At 37.5% G+C, this 19,800-nt stretch overlaps 1 protein-coding gene across 4 annotated transcripts in view; it reads left to right on the top strand.

Annotated features, from left to right (window-relative positions):
• The first annotated feature begins 451 nt into the window (after positions 1–451).
• guf1 (GTP binding elongation factor GUF1) overlaps positions 452–19,800 on the top strand; it is a 51,300-nt gene continuing 31,951 nt past the window's right edge. For all 4 annotated transcript variants that reach the window (XM_015345303.2, XM_015345301.2, XM_015345304.2 and 1 more), the window contains exons 1-10: positions 452–809; positions 1,028–1,139; positions 1,956–2,104; positions 3,508–3,588; positions 4,601–4,678; positions 5,175–5,258; positions 5,741–5,805; positions 7,245–7,448; positions 8,133–8,272; positions 9,423–9,546. In XM_015345303.2, coding sequence (XP_015200789.1) covers positions 615–809; positions 1,028–1,139; positions 1,956–2,104; positions 3,508–3,588; positions 4,601–4,678; positions 5,175–5,258; positions 5,741–5,805; positions 7,245–7,448; positions 8,133–8,272; positions 9,423–9,546 — 1,232 coding nt within the window. In that variant the 5' untranslated portion in view covers positions 452–614. The remainder of the gene's footprint in view (positions 810–1,027; positions 1,140–1,955; positions 2,105–3,507; positions 3,589–4,600; positions 4,679–5,174; positions 5,259–5,740; positions 5,806–7,244; positions 7,449–8,132; positions 8,273–9,422; positions 9,547–19,800) is intronic.

Here is a 19,800-nt window from a genome sequence, read left to right as displayed (position 1 = left end):
ACTTACACTTTGAGATTTGAGACTTGACTTAGACTCCAAAAAAGAGATGTGTTTGCCTATATGCTGTATGTATTTCAGTTTACAGTTGAGCTTGCTGTTAATTTGCAATAGCGCAAAGCAAGCCTTATTTCTTTTTTTTCGAAGTTTGATTATTAAGTTTTTTTTTATATACAAATGAGTCTATAACGTCTTGGTAGCTTACCAAGATAAAGATATTAATTACAGTTGCCTTTTTTGGTCGTTGCGAGATAAAACTATATTTCCCATGATGCATGGTGTTCCTGTAGCCCGTTGTTTTTTAGAACAATTATTCACTTTAAGGTGACAAATAAGTTATTTATCTTAAATAATATTTGGTTTCCATTTAAAATATTAAATGTTTTAAGAATATACGTTTGTTTACCTTTTTACAAGAATAACCTTTCACCTCAAAATGTCTGCGCCCGTTGATTCTCGTGCTACCCTCGTTAGCAAGGAGACATGAAATACTGGTGCAGAAATATTTTAGCTGATTTTATTTTGGTCCTGATAGGCTGAAAATAAACCTAAATCTCTTTTTGAAAGATTTGACAAGAAGTGGTATTTGTGCGCTTACGTTTAAAAGTTTTTGCAATATGCAAATATCTATAAATAACCTTAAAGTATGTGTACTTTTTTCTGTTCGTCAATTCCTGGATTTCAGAACCTTCAAAGTAATACAAAGAAAACAAGGCTACAGCACATATACTGTCGTTAGACACCGATGGATGAAAAATGTTTCATTTTTCAATATTTACTGCTCGAAAGACTTCAGTTCTCAGTCAGAAAAGGTAGTATTTGAACATCAAATCTTAAAAAAACGTACATGATATTATGTAAAAAATCGTTGTTGTCTTATTAGTAAGTAGCATTGTAACTGATACGATTTATGTTAAAATCACAGGTTCTATTGAATTTAAGAGAGGATTAAATCAAGTGATAAAGTAAGTCTTTTCTTAACAATAAATTATTAAATAATTTAATTTGAGGAAATGTGTTTTGCTTGTAGGTCAATATCGACATGTCGAAATATCCCGTGGAAAACGTCAGAAATTTCAGCATTATTGCCCATATCGATCACGGAAAAAGCACCCTTGCAGACAGACTACTTGAATTAACAGGTACAGTCAATAAACTGTATATTAGAACAAGTATTCGAACACCACGTGCTGTTTTCATTTTTTAACTGGATTTAAAAAATTATAGAAAAAAATTGCAAATAAAGTAGGCAGAATACTAATAAAAAAGTAAAAATAATAAAAACAGGATTCATTTGTTTGCACTGCTGATTGAAGTATTACATTCTACCGCTTTTACCTTTGTACAGAGCATGTTCATATCTATAAATAGTAAATTTTAGATACCTATGTAATATTACAGATAACCTATAATGTTAAAAATGAGAAGTCTCAGTATAGATATGATACACCTATACCATTGGATCCTGCAGAAAATGGAACATACACGCATTCAAATCTGGTAACATGGCTTTTGTTATCATATAGACCTCATATATACAAAGACTTGTCTTGCAAGCATTGAAATACTGTGGGGAAAATTAGATTAGGTTCCTACTTATGCAGGATTTTGTATACCAAAATCTTATACAAAATCTATATGCTTTTCCTATCATGGTCTTATAAGTGGTCATGAGTGCATTTCTTCTAGTTAAACTTACCATTAATTATTAATCTTTTAATAATTTAAAGGGTCTTTTTAAAAGGCACATTCTAAAGCTTCACTACATTCGGCACTTATGATTTGTTTGCCTGGACACATCTGGAACATTAGTATATGTATGTTTTTGTATACACTTAGTAGTCTTGAGAAACATCATTGTTTGAAAATAGAGGTATAATAACCAATCCAGATAATTTTGCATACAGTAAATTGGTATCTGCAGCTTCCTCATATTTACTAATACATTTGTTTTGTAGGAGCGATTTCCAAAACCGAATGCAATAAGCAAGTCCTGGATAAACTACAGGTGGAGCGCGAGAGAGGAATCACTGTGAAAGCACAGACTGCCTCCTTGTTTTATAGACATGAAGGACAGACTTATTTACTCAATCTTATAGATACACCGGTAAGTAATAAATGTAAAGTTTTTGGTCTAAATTTGTTGGTACACTTTTAAAAACCTAGCAATTATTTAATCATATTTTAAATTTAATTGCATCGTACAGGTAGAGAGCACAAAAGTGGAAATATCTGGGTAAAAGATGGATACCAATATTTTGAAAAAGGGTTTCCACACAGGTGTTTCAGGTATCAGTTTGGCAAATAACAACCCAACATGCTTAGTGTCCTGTATGGAAATACTGGACATGTGTATTTGTCTGTAATTATGGTCAGGTTGGCTGAAAGTGGATGTGATTGAGGGGTAAAAAGTGGTTGTAATAGCAGATTGAGATTATTCTGGATAATTAATTGTAGGTTTTCTTTTTGGTGTGCTAAAGTTGTTTCCTTGTGTTAAGAGACTTCTAATTGTTTGGTTTAGTAAAGGTTTTTTAACTCTTCACCCCTCTGAAGAGGGTAGGAAATGATTATTGTTAGGTAATAGGTTAATTAATTAAAGATGAAAGCTTAATTAGGTGTAAGGACTAGAAGACAACTGGAAGAACATGGTGATTCATGTAGAGTTCCGTTCTTCATCTGGACAGGAGTAAATAATGAGTGTTGATACGGAGCTTCCTGGTAAAGCATATGGTGGAATGGGGATAAAAGGAGGAAGGACCCCATGTGATTTGGTACCTGAAGTTGGGAACCAGTTCATTACTGGAGACCCTAGAGAAGGGGCAAGAAGTTAGTGAAAGGGAGAAAGAGTTCTTTAGAAGGAAATTGGGTAGTAGTGAAGTATGTGGAGTCCTTTTTTTAAAAATAGAAAATGGCTGCTCTTTTATGTTTATACAGTAAGTGTCTCTTACTATTGATAATGCTAAATATGGGAGGGGGTCTGTCATTATGGAGAGTTAGAAGAGTGTTGGCTTGTTTGGAAGAAATAAATGCAGGTTATTGCTTCTAAACAAATCATACTATGTGATGATAGCATAAAACAGAATACAAGCTTCTTCCCATGGCTGAATCATCTGATTTGCAATTCAGAAGAGTAAATAATAAGACAGAAAATAAAAAAAATAACCAGATCTGTGTAGTATCAAGTTTATTCTCTGTTATTTCTGAAGCTAAGACATTTGCTGACAATTTTTTTGCCATGTATGTTTCTTTTTGTGATAGGGTGAGCAATCATACTGTTAATTATATAGATAACAGTCATGCGTATAACAATAAGATCTAAAGTCTGTTTATTATTTTTTTCATCTTATTGAGTTAGGTATTGTATTAACATGTAAGTAATTTTGAAACCATTAACTTTACAGTATGAGAAGCATGCCCTTTAACTTACAAAAAACATACAGAGATATATATTCATTACTGTTTGGATAGTCCAATGTTAATCACTTGTTATTATTTTTTTCATTCTTTTAGGGCCATGTTGACTTTAGCTATGAGGTTTCAAGGTCAATTTCTGCTTGTCAGGGCGTGCTTCTAGTAGTTGATGCTAATCAGGTAAAATGTGTTTTGTTCTTCTCTTCTTTTCTTCAAAGTGGGATTCACCATGGATGGGCCAGCAGTACATCGCTAGGCACACATACACAAAAACCACCTTGCCATCCTGCTTGTTTTTTTAACCAAGCACCTTTTGCGTGTTAGGCGAATTTGATAACTACATTAAACCGGAAACATGCAGAAACCGGAGTACATGCAGAAAACTCAAGCTAACATGAGGAGAACACGCAAACATCACTCAAATAGCACACCAGCAATTGAACCGAGAGACACACAGCTGTGAGGCAGCAACACAAACCACTGTACCACCCTTCTCTTTGTATTATCATTCAATATAAAATAGAAGAAATATAAAATTATAAGAAACAAATCTCTAAAACATTCTTACCTTTTCTCTCCTGTTGTACTTAAAATGTATCAGTTGGTTTATACACTTACTCAATTAATTAATTACCCTCTTTGAGTTATTGCTTTTAAATCCAATAATAAGATAGTCAGTCAAAGTCACTTTTCAGGAAACCACTCAACTAGTAAATCAAGCTGGTGATTTATTTATTGCAGTAAAGAAAGAAAGACAGATGGAGTTGCAGCCTCTTGCTCACTTTTCTATGGACAAAAACAGGCTTTTATTTTTGAAGATGAGTAGAATTTTCAGGCAGAAACATACATTTATGATTGGATAGTTTGTTACCATATAAAGTGCAAACAAGGTCACAGAGGTAGCCAGTTAGATCAACCTTAACTCATAACAGGCAAAGGTTCCTTCAAGTCCCAGAAATTTTTACAGTCTCTTGCATTTATTATTGTTACAGTCAGAAAGGCTAAGAATCTGACAGAAATAGATATTATATTTTCATGTTGCAAATACATCTAGCTTTATTCATTATGAACAACTATAATTTTCATATTGCTTATTTTTTTGTTGATGAAGAGCTCACCCAGTTGAGATGCTTAATCTATGTGTGATCATGAATTTTGAGTGAAAATCTTTTTTTATCCTGTTGTTTTTAAGGGAATTCAGGCACAGACAATTGCAAACTTCTTTCTGGCTTTTGAGGCACAACTAACAATTATTCCAGTCATAAACAAGGTAAAAAAAAAGTTCATAGGTGTTATAAATTCACTTTTTTATATGGGCTCTTACATTAGTATTTTTTGTTTATAGGGTTACGTTAAACACTTATATTTTAAAATAGTAAATACATATGACAGTATTTTAGAAGCCTAGCAGTAGAAAATGGTTCCTCTCCTAATTTCAGTAAAAGTTTAATCTGCAAATTTCAGTTTGCCAACATAACCATTTATTGATTTCAAATTATGAAGAGCCTTCTTCCTAATGTTAATCTTTGACCTTCTCTGAATAAACAAGTCAAAATGTTTTTAGATTGGACCTTGAAGTATTACAAACTGGGTTTATACAAATTATTGTACATTCTTTCTTTTTTTACTCATTCTTAGCACTCAAATTATAGATGGCAATTTTTAGATGAAGTCTAAATCTAAATTAAGAGTTAAAAGACATAAAATGTCATAAATGGGTTATATAATTACTGCAGAAATTCATACATATCTCATGTTTATTTTAGATTGATTTGAAAAATGCAGACCCTGAAAGGGTTGAAAAACAGATTGAAAAGGTATTTGATATTCCAAAAGAAGAATGTATAAAGGTAAATAATAAAAGTTTGCTTTAATTGAACTCAGTTATTTTTTTTGTTTTACTTTTAAGATTTTTTATTTTTTTGTGACATACTGAAATTTTCCTTTTCATTTTAAGATCTTTCTACTTATGTTAATGAATAAAGTTATGCATTTTTACAGACTGACAAATCATTTCACTTAATTCTTTGTTACAGTGCTAATTTGTATTATTTCATTTATTGATTTTAATAATGTGCAAAAAGCAGCTCTTTAGGGAAAATATTGTAGTTCTTTGGTGATGGCATGTCATTGTTCCCTGTTTCCCAATGTTATGTCATACTAACTTGAACAATATGAGGAAAAGGCTGGTTTACTTCTAACTGACTTCTAAACTGCATTTGTGACAAATGATACCAATGTTAGTTCATGACATTTTTAACTTTTTGTATTAAAGGTTGAATTTAAGAAATGATCAATTCCTATTAACTGAAACAACATATTCTGATTTCAGATATCTGCTAAAATGGGAACTAATGTTGATAAAGTTCTCCAGGAAGTAGTCAGGAGAATCCCACCGTAAGTTTTTGGCGATTTCAGGGCATCCACATACTGTAGTGGAATAATTGATAGGCTAAACTAAAATTATTCTGCAGTTAGGATCACACATTCTCCCTTCCCTTAACGACAGATTACTGTTCTTTTAAATTTTCTCCATTCATTGGAAGTTTCATTTCACACCTCTCTGCACCCATTCTGACTTCACACCTCTTGATTGGCCTCTCTTTCTGTCCCCTGCTCCCGCCTCTCACTCCTCCTCCCTCCCAACCTTTGTTCTCCAGCTACTTTACCTTTGCCTACTGCCCTGTCTCTCTCACACCTGAAGAAGGCTCCACGGCCGAAACGTTGTGTTCTCTTTCTTCTTTTTTTCAGCATGGAATAAACCTATTAATTGATAGGCTTACTGGTGGTGCTAAATGTAAGATTTGATTAAAAGACTTTTCGCGTTTTCTAATTTAAAATAGAGTATTGTCCTTAACAGACAAGGCATTTTTACTGTATTTCAATATATTTATGTTAGAGCTGATATTATTTTAAAGTACCATACATTGCACAGAATCTTATATGGAAAGAACAGTATAATTAATTCTTCACATAATATTTTTTCTGTAATATGTTCTAAAGCTTGAGTGTCCCTTGATCTGAATTCCACACTTTTTGTAACTTTTTGTTAATTCTTTATGTAGTAGTGATGTGAAAATTGAAGACCCATTTCATGTATATATGAAATTGTGCATTCAGCAACTCAAAATCATTAACTTTTTGTTTTTTAAACCCATGTTCACTATCTCTTCAATACCACTTTTTCTAAGTATCATTATGATTTACACTATTATGTTCACAAAACTCTCGAGCAGTAACAGAAGTATGACTGACTTGTACTAATATTCTGCAGTCTTAGTAAAGCCTAGGTGTGAGATCAGCCTCCTATGCCCTCTTTTTACAGTGAAAGCTTCAGTATATTACTTATTGCAAGCTTGTAATGCTGTCTTCTCAAGTATTTAAAGTATCAATATGAATATGTAATCTTGTATGATTTATTAACCATACACATCATCCCCAGTTTTACAGCATTCATTATATTAGAAAGGATAATTTGTATATTTATGTAATACATTTTTAAGAGGAGGCATTTTTCTGTTCTTAGGTGTAAATGTATCCGTAATCCAGAGAAAGAACGATGAAGAACCATCAATATTGTCCCCAGTCTCTGCACAATTCTGTATAAAAGAGTATAACAACTCTGTATAACAGTTGAACAGTGATGTACTGAATATACTTGATTTTACATGTCTAGGTGTGCCCAGTCATTTTTTCTAAAAGTGTTATTGACTAAATCTGTCTTTGTGCAGTTTCTTTATAGTTACTGCATTAAAAATGTGAAACCTTTATTAACCTGTATATATTTTGGTGTTCAGATATCAGAAAACTTTCTTCTCTTTTTTTTTCTTTTGAAGGCCAAATGTTAATGTAGAGGACCCATTTAAAGCCCTGGTATTTGATTCTACTTTTGACCATTATAGAGGAGTCATTGCCAATATTGCCCTGTTTGGAGGACAGGTTCATAAAGGAGACAGAATAGTCTCAGCACACTTGGGAAAAACATATGACGTCAATGAAATTGGAATACTCAGGCCTGAAGAACATCCAACAGAGAGCTTGTAAGGAATATCTATTTTTACTTTGATATTTGAAGTCTTTGTGATTTTGGATAGTCGTTCAACAGTGAAACAAGTAAAGGTCAATTCTGTGCTATAAAGTAGAAAGATATCCTACTGCTTTAATATTATGATATCTTCAACCCTTTGAATAGTTTATTCAGCTTACCCTTTATGACTCTTGTTCCAACCTTGTTCCACCCATGAGGGGTGTGAATTCTGAACATTTTCTTCCAAAGCAACCTCAGAGACATCTGTGAGGTGTAAACATCTCTGTGAATACCCCGGCTGACTACAGCCCAGACAATTGTGTGCTTATGTAGCTTAGTCCAAGACAGCTGATGTCAGAGCACAGAAAGGGATCCTTAACAGGAGACACACAGGTGCCTGTGAAATGTACAAATTTCAAATAATTCAGAAATATTAAGTTGCTGGTAATGAGGATGGATGACATGAAATACTTTATTTTTAAAGGGATACGTACAGAAAATATGTACTGATCAGTAGATTTATCTACATACACAAATATAAATTTGTGGTTTACAGTTGTGATGCAGTTTGTGGTTCTGTTTGAAATTTTAAACACTTCTTTCTTCACACATCTTCAAACTGAATATTTTAAGTAAATAATGAATCCTACGAAGAAAAATGCTTTTTATTATTATTATTATTATTATTATTATTCAGGTATGCAGGACAGGTGGGGTATATCATAGCTGGGATGAAAGAAGTTAAGGAGGCGCAGATTGGAGACACACTTTTCTTACAGAAACATCCAGTTGAGCCCATGCCGGGATTCAGATCTGCTAAGCCAATGGTTTTTGCTGGTAATAATAAAGACCTTTTTTATATATTTATAAATATTATGAAATATTGTGATTTTTCATAAAACAATATGTATACCAATTTGTTTAGTAGATGCCAATATTTATTTACAGTATTTGGCAGTTCAAATTCAATTTGAATCCCACTACTAATTAATCATATCAGTATATGTTACGTCTATAATTACATTAAGCAATGATATATGGAAACTTAGTACTACTGCGACCCATTCTTGATTGATGTAAAGCTGTAATGAATTGGTTATGAATCCATTTTATGTAAAAAAAAAATTGCAATATTATTTTTAAGGGAACTGAAGAGCACTCATTCAGAAAATAAAAAAAAAATCCTATATTAAGTGGTAGGATTTTTAGTTGTGATTATGCAGGAAAATGCTGCAGATGTAATATCCCAATAAAATGTATAATGATATTATTATATTGAATTTGGTGGGTTGTCATTGTAAGTGACTTTGTTTCGGAACTATATTTCTATAACTAAAAACACTATATTAGAATGAAGTGCAAAACAGACTAAAGCAGTTTCATTAGTATGGAGACACTCTGTGTCTTTAATCAGATAAAAATTAGTCTTTAACTGTTATCTGTGATACAAATACGTAAAAGGAAAATGTTTAGCTGACCTACTGATTTGCTATTGGAACTTAATGTTTTCTTCACTCTACATTGTAGGACATTTAAGTAGAAGTATACAAGACCTAAAAGCTAAGCTCTGCGTCCACTGTTTTTTATCTGGATTTTATATAACAGGCTTAATTTTAATTTCTATGTGAGATTTTATTGTAGAGGTTGTTCATTCTAGATTTGGATGTGCCACGTTTTTGAAGGCCCGTAATGGTCTCTTTTCTCGGATTATTAAATTTTAATAATCTGCCTAGTTAGATATGTTACCAATTTCTTTCTTCCTTTCATAACTTTTTTCAAGAGAAAAGTTTTGACAAGTTACTGTGCTTAAAGATATCTCTTCTAATAAGCCCCAATAAGCTATTGAGCATAGTCATATTTCCTGTACAGTATGCTATGCATTCTCGGTATATGTTTAGTAAAAGGCAACATGTAGTAATCGAGTATATGAGAAAAAAAAAAGATTTCTCCTGAATACGTACTTTTAATATGAGGTTGGTCTTTACAGGGATGTATCCAGTAGACCAATCGGAATACAGCAGTCTAAAGAGTGCAGTGGAGAAACTGACATTGAATGACTCTAGTGTGACTGTGAACAGGGACAGCAGTCCAGCCTTAGGGGCTGGCTGGAGGTGAGGTTTGGAAAAGACATGCGTTTCGTTTTAACACTGTTTTGATATTCCCAGTGTATAAATCACCTGTTGAGATTATAACAAAGTCCTTCTGTCAGCAAATAGTGCATTGCTTTTATAACAGGTTTATGTTTGACCAAATGACCTTCTGTCATTTTTAACTGCAAATGTGTTATGTTCTCAGATTTCAATTCAAATTGTATTGTCCCCTAGGGGAAATTTGTTTTACGGCACAGTCAAACACAACACAATGACAATGTATGTTATCAAAAGGGAAGATAATACAGAAGTGTTACAGGAGAAAAGAAACAAGAGACAAGGTAGTTACTTTGCATTGTTTAAGAGTGTAACTGTAGTGGGAATTAATCACTTTAATGCTGTGTTGATGTATTTTCAGTAATAGCTTCTTTCTTGCCCTCCTGCCATTCAGGCCAGATCTTTTGAGTGTTTGGTCTATTGTTGTCACATGCACACTTTCCCTAGTCTTGGCCATAAAAGCCTGTAGGGCTTACAAACTCATTGTCCTCTTGGTGGCCTTTCTGATCAGTCTTTTTCTTGCTTGATCATATAGTTTGGATCATGATCATGAGTAGGCAGAGTCTTGCTGGTGCTATATTCCTTCCACATCTTTTTATATCTATGACTCTATACTTTGAAAAACCCAACCCAGCAGAGGAGACCTACAGGAAAAGCATATTTTATTGTGAAGATAATCGGAATCACTATAGTTGAACACAGGTGGAGGGTACTTAGGTTGTTGTGTGATTTGGAAAGCAATTGGTTACACCACAGATAATTTAAATTTGCCATTACTAAGGGGTGTGTATACTTTAAAATGTTTGAGTATTTGGTTTTTCTTTTGGAGGTTGTCTGTTAAAATGTGTAAATAGAGGTAAAATAACTTCTGATTTAATGTGTCTTGATTTCAGTCTGCAAGGCCATAGAATGTGTTACTTTGGAAAGGGTGTATAGACTTTCTAAAAGCACTGTATATCAATACAGTAGGTGTCGCTCCTCACTAGTAATCTGTGAAAGTCACTTATATTTGTTTTCACTTCCTTTGTATGTTTCTGTATTGAGTTTTGAGATCCATCGTATTGTAGTGTGCTCTCACAAGGCACCAGTTCTGTAGGGGTTTGGGCATTTACTGGGACAATTATTAATTGTAGGAGTAAGTCACAAAATGATTCTTTTAATGGCCTTAGAAACCAACCATGCGGTATAACTCAAACAACGCACACACACAGGTACTAATACACTAAAATACATTTATTAATATAGAAAATATGTACATAAACCTAACAGATCTTATCGTGAGGGTTATCAGAATACAAAATGTATATATTAATTCAGTTACGAAGAGTTACACATACTGTACCAAGAGGACATACGTTCGGTATATCATTCATTTAGACCGTTTCGTAATTGAACTTGGTTACCACTTCTACATTAGATACTCAAAACAAGTACATAACTCTTAGGAATTAAATTGATATCAACTGGTTGGGATAACAATTTAATTCTCGATCTGTAATGCAGTGAATACTCATCCAATCTTTGGGGATTCAGATCTTCTGCGGGCACAAAGAAACAGTTGCAGGCTTTTTGCTGTCCAATCCGCACTCTCTGGCTCGGTGCCAAGCTGTGCTGTGCGGCTTGAGAGAAGTTCCTGCGATGCGCTGCTCTCTGAAGACTGGCTAGTTAGTGTTGGCTTTAACTAACAAAGTTGTGCACAGGAGAAAAGTGACTGTGGGTCCCAGCAGGTCAGGAAGAGGACCGGTTCGTTCCTGATAAGCGCTAGTTCTTAATACTGATTCAGCTGTCCACAGTTCCAACCTGTTCACGAGGCTTGATGCTGATGCTAACCTCGTATGGATCCTTTGGTTACTCATGGCAACCTCCACTCTCAACTCAGGAAAGTTCTGGCATTTGGACACACTGGCCGTTACATGTTGGTCCGGGCTGAGTCTCGTGATGGCCAGGAGGCGCGCTGCAAGAATATCCTGCGCTTCCCAACTGTTCTGGCCTGCGGGACGTCCTGTCCTGGAATTGTCTCTCACCCCTGGAATTCTTCTTTTTGGAATAGTTCTCTGGGAGCTCTGTGTTGCCTGTTTTTACCCGGAGGAACTTCAGCTCGTTCATCGGCTGAAAGTTTCTTGGGCATCAGAGACCCACGTGGGTTACTCGGCCCTACCAGTTCCTGATTGGCTGATGATGAGTAACCATGCCCTCTGACCTTGGGGTTGTAAACCATTTGGATGAGGCTCTCCCTTGGAATCTTGCAGACTTTTAGGCGCCAATGGATGACCATTGATCATGATAGCCAGGCTTAGCTAATTGCATCCCCATTTGGGAGCTGTCCCTTATCAAAAGAAAACATCTTTAAATCAGCCTGCATGAATAGCTTCTCTGTGGCTGCACCACAGAGATGAAGAGAGAAATGGGGCCTCTCTGGCAAGGGAGCAGAAAACTTAATTCCTGTATTTTAATAAGCCTTGCTGCTACATATCCCCCCTTTTTGAAGGTCACGAGGTCCTGAGACGTTGTTGCCTTCAAACCAAAACAGAGTTAAGTGATGTCCCTTGTCATTAGAACATTAACCTTAAATGTCCACATTACTCCTCGAGAATTCATACAGGAACAAACATGATGAATAACATCCGGAGTATGTATAAACAAGGTAGAAGACATCATCTCAGTCTAGGAATTACACATCAGGAAGTTCACTGTCAATATCTGATACCTCTGTAGTAGGCAGATATTTGGGAAGAAGTAACTTCCTTTCTTTTGACATCCTACCTTTGACTCATTCGTGCTACCCAGAGTACATCTTGATGTAAGAGTACAGCATTCAGAGTGCACTGTCAGTCATGATCCAGCTACCCAGCAGCAATGTTACAATAACACCGGTTCCTGTTCCCAGCCCCCCTGATGAACCACAACATCTGTGTTGGGCACCTGCCAGGGTGGTTTGGAGGTTTGTTCCATTAAAGCAAACTAATTACCTGTACCCCTTCAGGGCTTACTGTTTCTTGGATTTCTATCCAATTCAATAGTGTGGCACTTAAAGGCATCCACGACCTCAAGTTTGGTCTTATATTGTCTGGTTCCAGACAGTACAGTGTTAAGTCACCAAGCTGCACTATGGCCTCCTCAGGAACTTACGGGAAAACTGATTGGTTAGGTAGCTGCATTGCGGTACCTGTATCATGCCTGTAACAAATGACATGGTGACAGTTAAATGTGATGTGCTGACCAGACATTTACTTCCCACCTGCTCTTCATGGGGTTTATTAACCTCCCTCTGCTCGTTAGTAGCTGTACACCCTTCATTGGTGGATCGTTTAGACACAGCCAATGGATAGCTTTGGTAACCATACCTATCTCAAGATTTGGAACCAAATTCAATCTTGGATTGCCTTCTGGGTGAGCTATGAGCGATGGGGTTGTTAATGTCACACACTCCTCTACTGAGAAGAGTGGAATCAAGTGGGTTGGGAATTGTGCCATGGGTAGACTGGCTACAGTGGCACTAAGCTCCCTTAACAGGTCTTGTGTCAACATTCTGGCCTGTTGCACACAAGCATAAACCCACTGTATAACACCAACAATCATGTCCACTGGTTGGGAAATAAGGTTTAACCCTGTTGCATAGGAAGTTGCCTGTAGGGTTTTCCCTAAACTTTCCAACTTTTGCTGCTGTTGATACAGTCTGTCACTACCCTCTGGCATCTTTGACACCTGCCTTCTTGGGGCAGTCAGGGTGAGAGTGCCAGTACCAAACAAACCTACCAAAAATAGCAAATGCACAACAGTGGCGGCAGCAACCAAAAGTCTTTTAGGGTGGCTGATCCCAGTCATCTCCTTCTGAGTGACTGTTGCCTTTCTAAGCTGGTGCAGCATGTACATGGTGTCTTTCTCAGTATGCCATCTTGGTATCTTGGGCACCAACATCCTGGAAATCTGTGGAGATCTGACGCAGCTGCTGATGCTGCTCCTCCGTTTCCAGGGCATCTGCTTTTTCTATTTGTTCATGCCTGTGCTCTAGGAACCCTGCAGGGGGTGGTGCAGCGGTGGAGCATGCCTGACCCTCGGCTTAGAGGTCATCTGGAGAACCTGAGTGATCTGGAATTGTTACCCCATTCTCAATGTTCAGGTCCACCCCTGATTGAGGAATTTCTCTATTGGCATGTTTACAATCTTTGGCTGGGGGTAGGTGTAGGACACCTGCTCGTTCCCCCCTTCCCTCTCTAGTGGTTCTGGGAGCTGCCCCAGCACTGGGATAGCTAATTCACTGTCTTTGAACTCACTATCAACCACCAGGCTCATGTCAGTGAGGGCGGTGATTCTGACACCCCCCTTTGCCGTGTTCTGCACTAACAGGCGGGTGGCTTGACCAAGCTTCATTCTTTTATTACTCTTGGCACTGTACACTATCCATATACAGATGCAGCCATTCAAAATGGGTGAGGTATTTCGCGGCATACCACGACACGCCCACCGGGGTATCACATGGTTCACGTGTGTCACGTGACTAACTATCTGGCTACGCCTTGTAAAACCCCCAGGGGGAGCTTAACCTTTCATGTACAGCATTTAAGCCTTTAATTTTGAACTGTGTATTACAGCATGTTAATCATCAGTCATTAAAATGTTGGTATATTTTATGAAAGCAAGATTGCTCAGTTGGACAAAAGTACACAACCTACCTTTATCAGAAATATTTATGCATCAAAGCCTTTACTGAAGATATTACTAATAGTATTAATAATGGATGACTTTGGACAAGCTGTATACTCAAAGTATAATTTCTTTAGCACATTTGTACAAGCACTTGGAATCTGTCCAAGCCATACTTTGTCAGGCATTTTGTTTTACTTCAACGGGCATAAAAACTTCCTTGCTTTTAACGGGGCGTTTAATAATTTCTAACTACGAAAATGATTTAAAATGCGACACCTATCATGAAAAGAAAAAAATACACACCAGTATTCCATTTCTCCCTAAACATTGTAAGCTTCGAAGTCTTTAACTAACGTGATACCGGAGTCAACAAGCATACTTTTAGAATTTGATTAAAAGGGAATATAATATGGAATCGCGTATCTCAAGAATTTTATAACGGTATGATTATATCCGTGTACTGCGGCAGGGCTGTGTAGGGCTATTTCACCTGCCTGTTCATGCGAGCTGTCTTGTAGCCTACTGGTCTAGGTGCGTGACTACTGGCAGGTTGTATGTTCGAATCCAGCTGGTGCTGGACCTTTCAGTTTTATTTATTTATTTTTTAATCGCGTAACATAAACATATTACCGTATGCAAACTGTACTGTATACAATATGTATATGTATATTTAATGTCTTAACTGTGCCCGTTTAAGTATTGAATATTCATATCTAATTTTACCACTGAAGGGAAATCTTAACTTAAACATACAGTATATGGCTGGTCTCAGTACTTTAAAGAAAAAAATACACACCAGTATTCCATTTCTCCCTAAACATTGTAAGCTTCGAAGTCTTTAACTAACGTGATACTGGAGTCAACAAGCATACTTTTAGAATTTGATTAAAAGGGAATATAATATGGAATCGCATATCTCAAGAAATTAATAACGATATAATTATATTCATTTTGCAAAAGAACTGCAAAGGACATAAAAACTCCCTTGCTTTTAACAGAGTGTTCCATAATTTCTAACTACGAAAATGCCAGGTGAAAGGATTTGTAAACATATTTTGTTAAAGCAAGTCAGTTTTTTCCGCAACACATAAAATACATTTTTCCAAGAAAGTTTAGCCTTTGTCACTAATGAAACCACTAAATAAAGACATAAATATAGAAATCTTAAGATTTGTTTTATTTAATTTTGGTAGCAGGATGAACTGTCAGAGTGTATATTTTGTCGCAAAGTTGCTGCAAGATGTTAACAGTGAAAAAGGTATTTAGAAATGAGTTATTTCAAGATGAAAAAGAAAACATAAACGAAACATGGTTTTATTACGAACAGAATCGGTCTTGAGATATTTTTAACTTGATTTACAGTATTCGAGAGGTATGTCTTAACACCGATACTACAGTGCTTAAGTACTGCTCACGTATATGTTTCTAGGTTTATATTATGCATTTCATACGGTCAAATTACTTTTGAGCAACTAATAAGAACCGCGAAACGGTATGCGTTTTAGTTTCGTTTTGTGGTGGGACCCGTGGATTGATTAGAGATATCAAGTACATATAAGTCATTTTTTAAATGTTGTAGTTCGTCTTGAAAAAATGTTACGAGTACATCATCTATCAGCAATTACACAGGTTCTGTTTCCATATTGCGGATTTTGGTTAGGTATTATCAAATCCAGTGGCGCTGTGTGTTAGTTTACTGAGTCCCATGTCACATGGTCTGTGATTGAAACCTGTAAAACCGGTTTAATTCGTCACAGCCAGCACTCTTCAGGTGTGAGGGTCTTCTGCTCAGAATGAAACGCTAAAATGTTTGTGTAATGGTAGTGGGGGCAGGGTGTGTGGGAACAGGTTTGGTTGAAATTGCATTGGAGATCTATGTTCTTCACACCTGAAACATTTTCTCTGAAAGCATTTTCTTCGCAGTTTAACCGATCTTGTTACAGCATGTTACAGTTTACTATTATTAACCATATTAATTTTAAGTGCTTAATGTAAAATCTTGTAAAAATATATTTTTATTGTTCAAATATACATTAAGTCTGACTATCATATAATAAGTTAAATACAAAACTAAAGAAAAAATAGGGTTAAATATAATTCAAAATATTTTGCTAACAATGTTAACTGTTTATGAATAATAAAATGTATTAACTAAGGAGTAGGATGGCACAGTTGTTAGTTTGTTTTTTGTTTTGTTTCTTTTTCATAAATACAACAGTAGTACCTGATGTCTCAGTGGCTTTCAAAATTAAATTATGCATGCAAACCTGTGAACTAGAAAGATAACTAAGATATCCATCCATTATATTCCATAATATCCATGAAATATATGCCGCTGAAATATGTGTGACGCAGTGGTAGCCTGACACGGTGAGGTGCCCTGGCAGCTGTGTGATGCAGTGGTGGTCAGGTATGTAGAGGTGCACTGGCAGCTGTGTATTGTGACGCAGTGGTAGCCTGGCACGGTGAGGTGCGCTGGCAGCTGTGTGGTGTGACGCAGTGGTGGCCACAACACACAGCTGCCAGTGCACCTCTACATAACCGACCACCACTGCATCACACAGCTGCCAGCGCACCTCACCGTGCCAGGCCACCACTGCGTCACACCACACAGCTGCCAGCGCAACTCACTGTGTCCGGCCACCACTGCATCACACAGCTGCCAGCGCACCTCACCGTGCCAGGCCACCACTGCATCACCCACCTGCCAGCGCACCTCACCGTGCCAGGCCACCACTGCGTCACACCACACAGCTGCCAGCGCAACTCACTGTGTCCGGCCACCACTGCATCACACAGCTGCCAGCGCACCTCACCGTGCCAGGCCACTACTGCATCACCCACCTGCCAGCGCACCTCACCGTGCCCGGCCACCACTGCATCACACAGCTGCCAGCGCACTTCACCGTGCCAGGCCACAACTGCGCCACACCACACAGCTGTCAGCGCACCTCACCGTGCCAGGCCACCACTGCGTCACACCACACAGCTGTCAGCGCAACTCACCGTGCCCGGCCACCACTGCATCACACAGCTGCCAGCGTACCTCACCGTGCCAGGCCACCACTGCGTCACACCACACAGCTGCCAGCGCAACTCACTGTGCCCGGCCACCACTGCATCACACAGCTGCCAGCGCACCTCACCGTGCCAGGCCACCACTGCGTCACACCACACAGCTGCCAGCGCAGCTCACCGTGCCCGGCCACCACTGCATCACACAGCTGCCAGCGCACCTCACCGTGCCAGGCCACCACTGCATCACCCACCTGCCAGCGCACCTCACCGTGCCATGCCACCAGCTGCGTCAAACCACACAGCTGTCAGCGCACCTCACCGTGCCAGGCCACCACTGCGTCACATAGCTGCAAGCGCACCTCACCGTGCCAGGCCACCACTGCATCATACAGCTGCCAGGGCACCTCACCGTGTCCGGCCACCACTGCGTAACACCACATAGCTGCCAGCGCACCTCACCATGCCAGGTCATCACTGAGTCAGAGATTAAATAAAACCTCACTCGCACCAAACAAATTTATATTTCTAAATATCACAACATGATCGAATTTAAGTCATTTTAATAACAATGAATAGTCACCTAGGCGTTACAATATAAACATTTATATTGATTTAAATAACGTTTTGATTTAAGTCGCAAATGCGGGTTTAAATATGTGTTTTTTGATTTACAATCAGACAAATGCAACATAAATTGATACCTTTGTCTTCTAAGTATCTTAATAAACTTTCAGCATAGCTTTCTCCCCATTTAGATTTATTTTGGGATCAAACGTGCAAAGATTAGATTGTAATCGATTTTATTTTTAAAATACATTTTAGAAAAGTGTAATCTATACTAAAAAGCTGTACACCACCTGCTATAAAGATACATATTGTAATACTTTCGGGTTCGGATAGGACAGACACAAGAACTCAGACTTGCGGAGTTAAAGCAAGTTAAAGCCTTGATTTTATATATCACCTTTAAAAGTGGCATCTCAAAGCAAAGTAAATACCCAACACTGATTGTACCCATCTGTCATGCTAATAAAGCAGCTTGAATTGAATTGAGAGAGGGGGGGGGTATATTTGCTTTGTGTATAAAGTACATTGTGAATGTTTTCACAGCCTTCACTTTGTCGTTTTTATGCCATTTTTTGACCACGCACGAATATTCCTATGTCCGTATCTTCGCAAGGGAATCAGTGTGAATTTTAATACTAATTAAATGACCGCGGGCACTTTCCACCCCCTCTACATTCTCAGAGTAGAACAGACTAACCTTCTAATGAAAGACGGTCCACCCCCCACGGACAGGAAAAGTGCCCCCAGGCACTTAAACTTAATATGGTCAGTAACATTAAACAGTAACATGGTCAGAAGGAGCACGTACAAACGTTTTCGAAATAACCACATGTAAGACTCTGATGCTTAAAATGTTTAGGGAGAAAGTGGAATACTGGTGTGTATTTTTTCTTTAAACTACCAATACCAGCCATATACAGTCTGTAACATAGGGATTTCTATATGTCTTTATTTAGTGGTTACATTAGTGACAAAGGCTAAACTTTTAGCTTCAGTAACGTGTACATATCTCCCCTTTTTATAAAACGACTTGGTTGAAAACTGTTCCAGAGCCACTGTTGTTTCATCAGTGAAAAGTACATCATGAAATGCCTCTCCCTGTTCAATCCACTGGAAAAAAGAAAAGGAGCATAAAGCTTCTGATGGTCATAAACGATATTCATTTAGGAGCAGCATCAGAGGTATGTTTTTAACTGCACTGCATTGGAGAGAATACCATAGTGTGTTTTTTTTTTTTACTCCCTGGCGGAAACTGGCTTCCAGAAGAATCAGTATGGCTCAGAGATTAAATAAAACTTCACAGACATTAACGAAGAGCATAACGCGTGTACTGTATACACTGCAAGTACAACCCCCCTCTCTGCAGGAGTGCTGGCTGTGATTAATTGAACCGGTTTCACGGGTATTTTCAAAGTAGGAGGCGAGATTTCCAGTGAAAGACCCCCCCCCCCCCCCCCCTCAAAAATCCAGTAAATACAGTACTTACTAGTTAAAGGCTAGGCTCCCGACTACAGCGAAAGGAACCCTTCTTTCATTAGAAGACAATGAACATATTTTAGCCCTGAATGAATTAATAGCAAACATGGTTTACATAAAAGACATTTTTCCAAGAAAGTTTAGCCTTTGTCACTAATGAAACCACTAAATAAAGACATAAATATAAAAATCTTAAGATTTTTAAAATACATGACTTTGCTAAAATTTATTTGAAAATAAAAACAATTACAACCGCCAGGGGAGAGAGAGAACAGGGGAGGGATGTTGGTTTTGCATAAGGGACGGGGCTATGGAAATTAGGTCTGTTTGGGAATGTGGAGTTACATGTTCTGGCTGTTTGTGAATTATCGTTGTTGAGTATGGAGTGTTGAGGTATTGATTTTGTGTAATGCTTTATGTTGAAAATTGAGGTGGATTTTGTTTATGATAAACAGGATAAACTGGGATGGGAGGAAGGTTTGGTTTTGCATAAGGGAAGGGATTATGATA

This window comes from Lepisosteus oculatus, chromosome 1 (genome assembly GCF_040954835.1).
Source record: "Lepisosteus oculatus isolate fLepOcu1 chromosome 1, fLepOcu1.hap2, whole genome shotgun sequence".
Taxonomy (NCBI): Eukaryota; Metazoa; Chordata; class Actinopteri; order Semionotiformes; family Lepisosteidae; genus Lepisosteus; species Lepisosteus oculatus.
The sequence above is the reverse complement of the archived record's forward strand: the minus strand, read 5'-3'. Positions and strand labels throughout refer to the sequence as shown.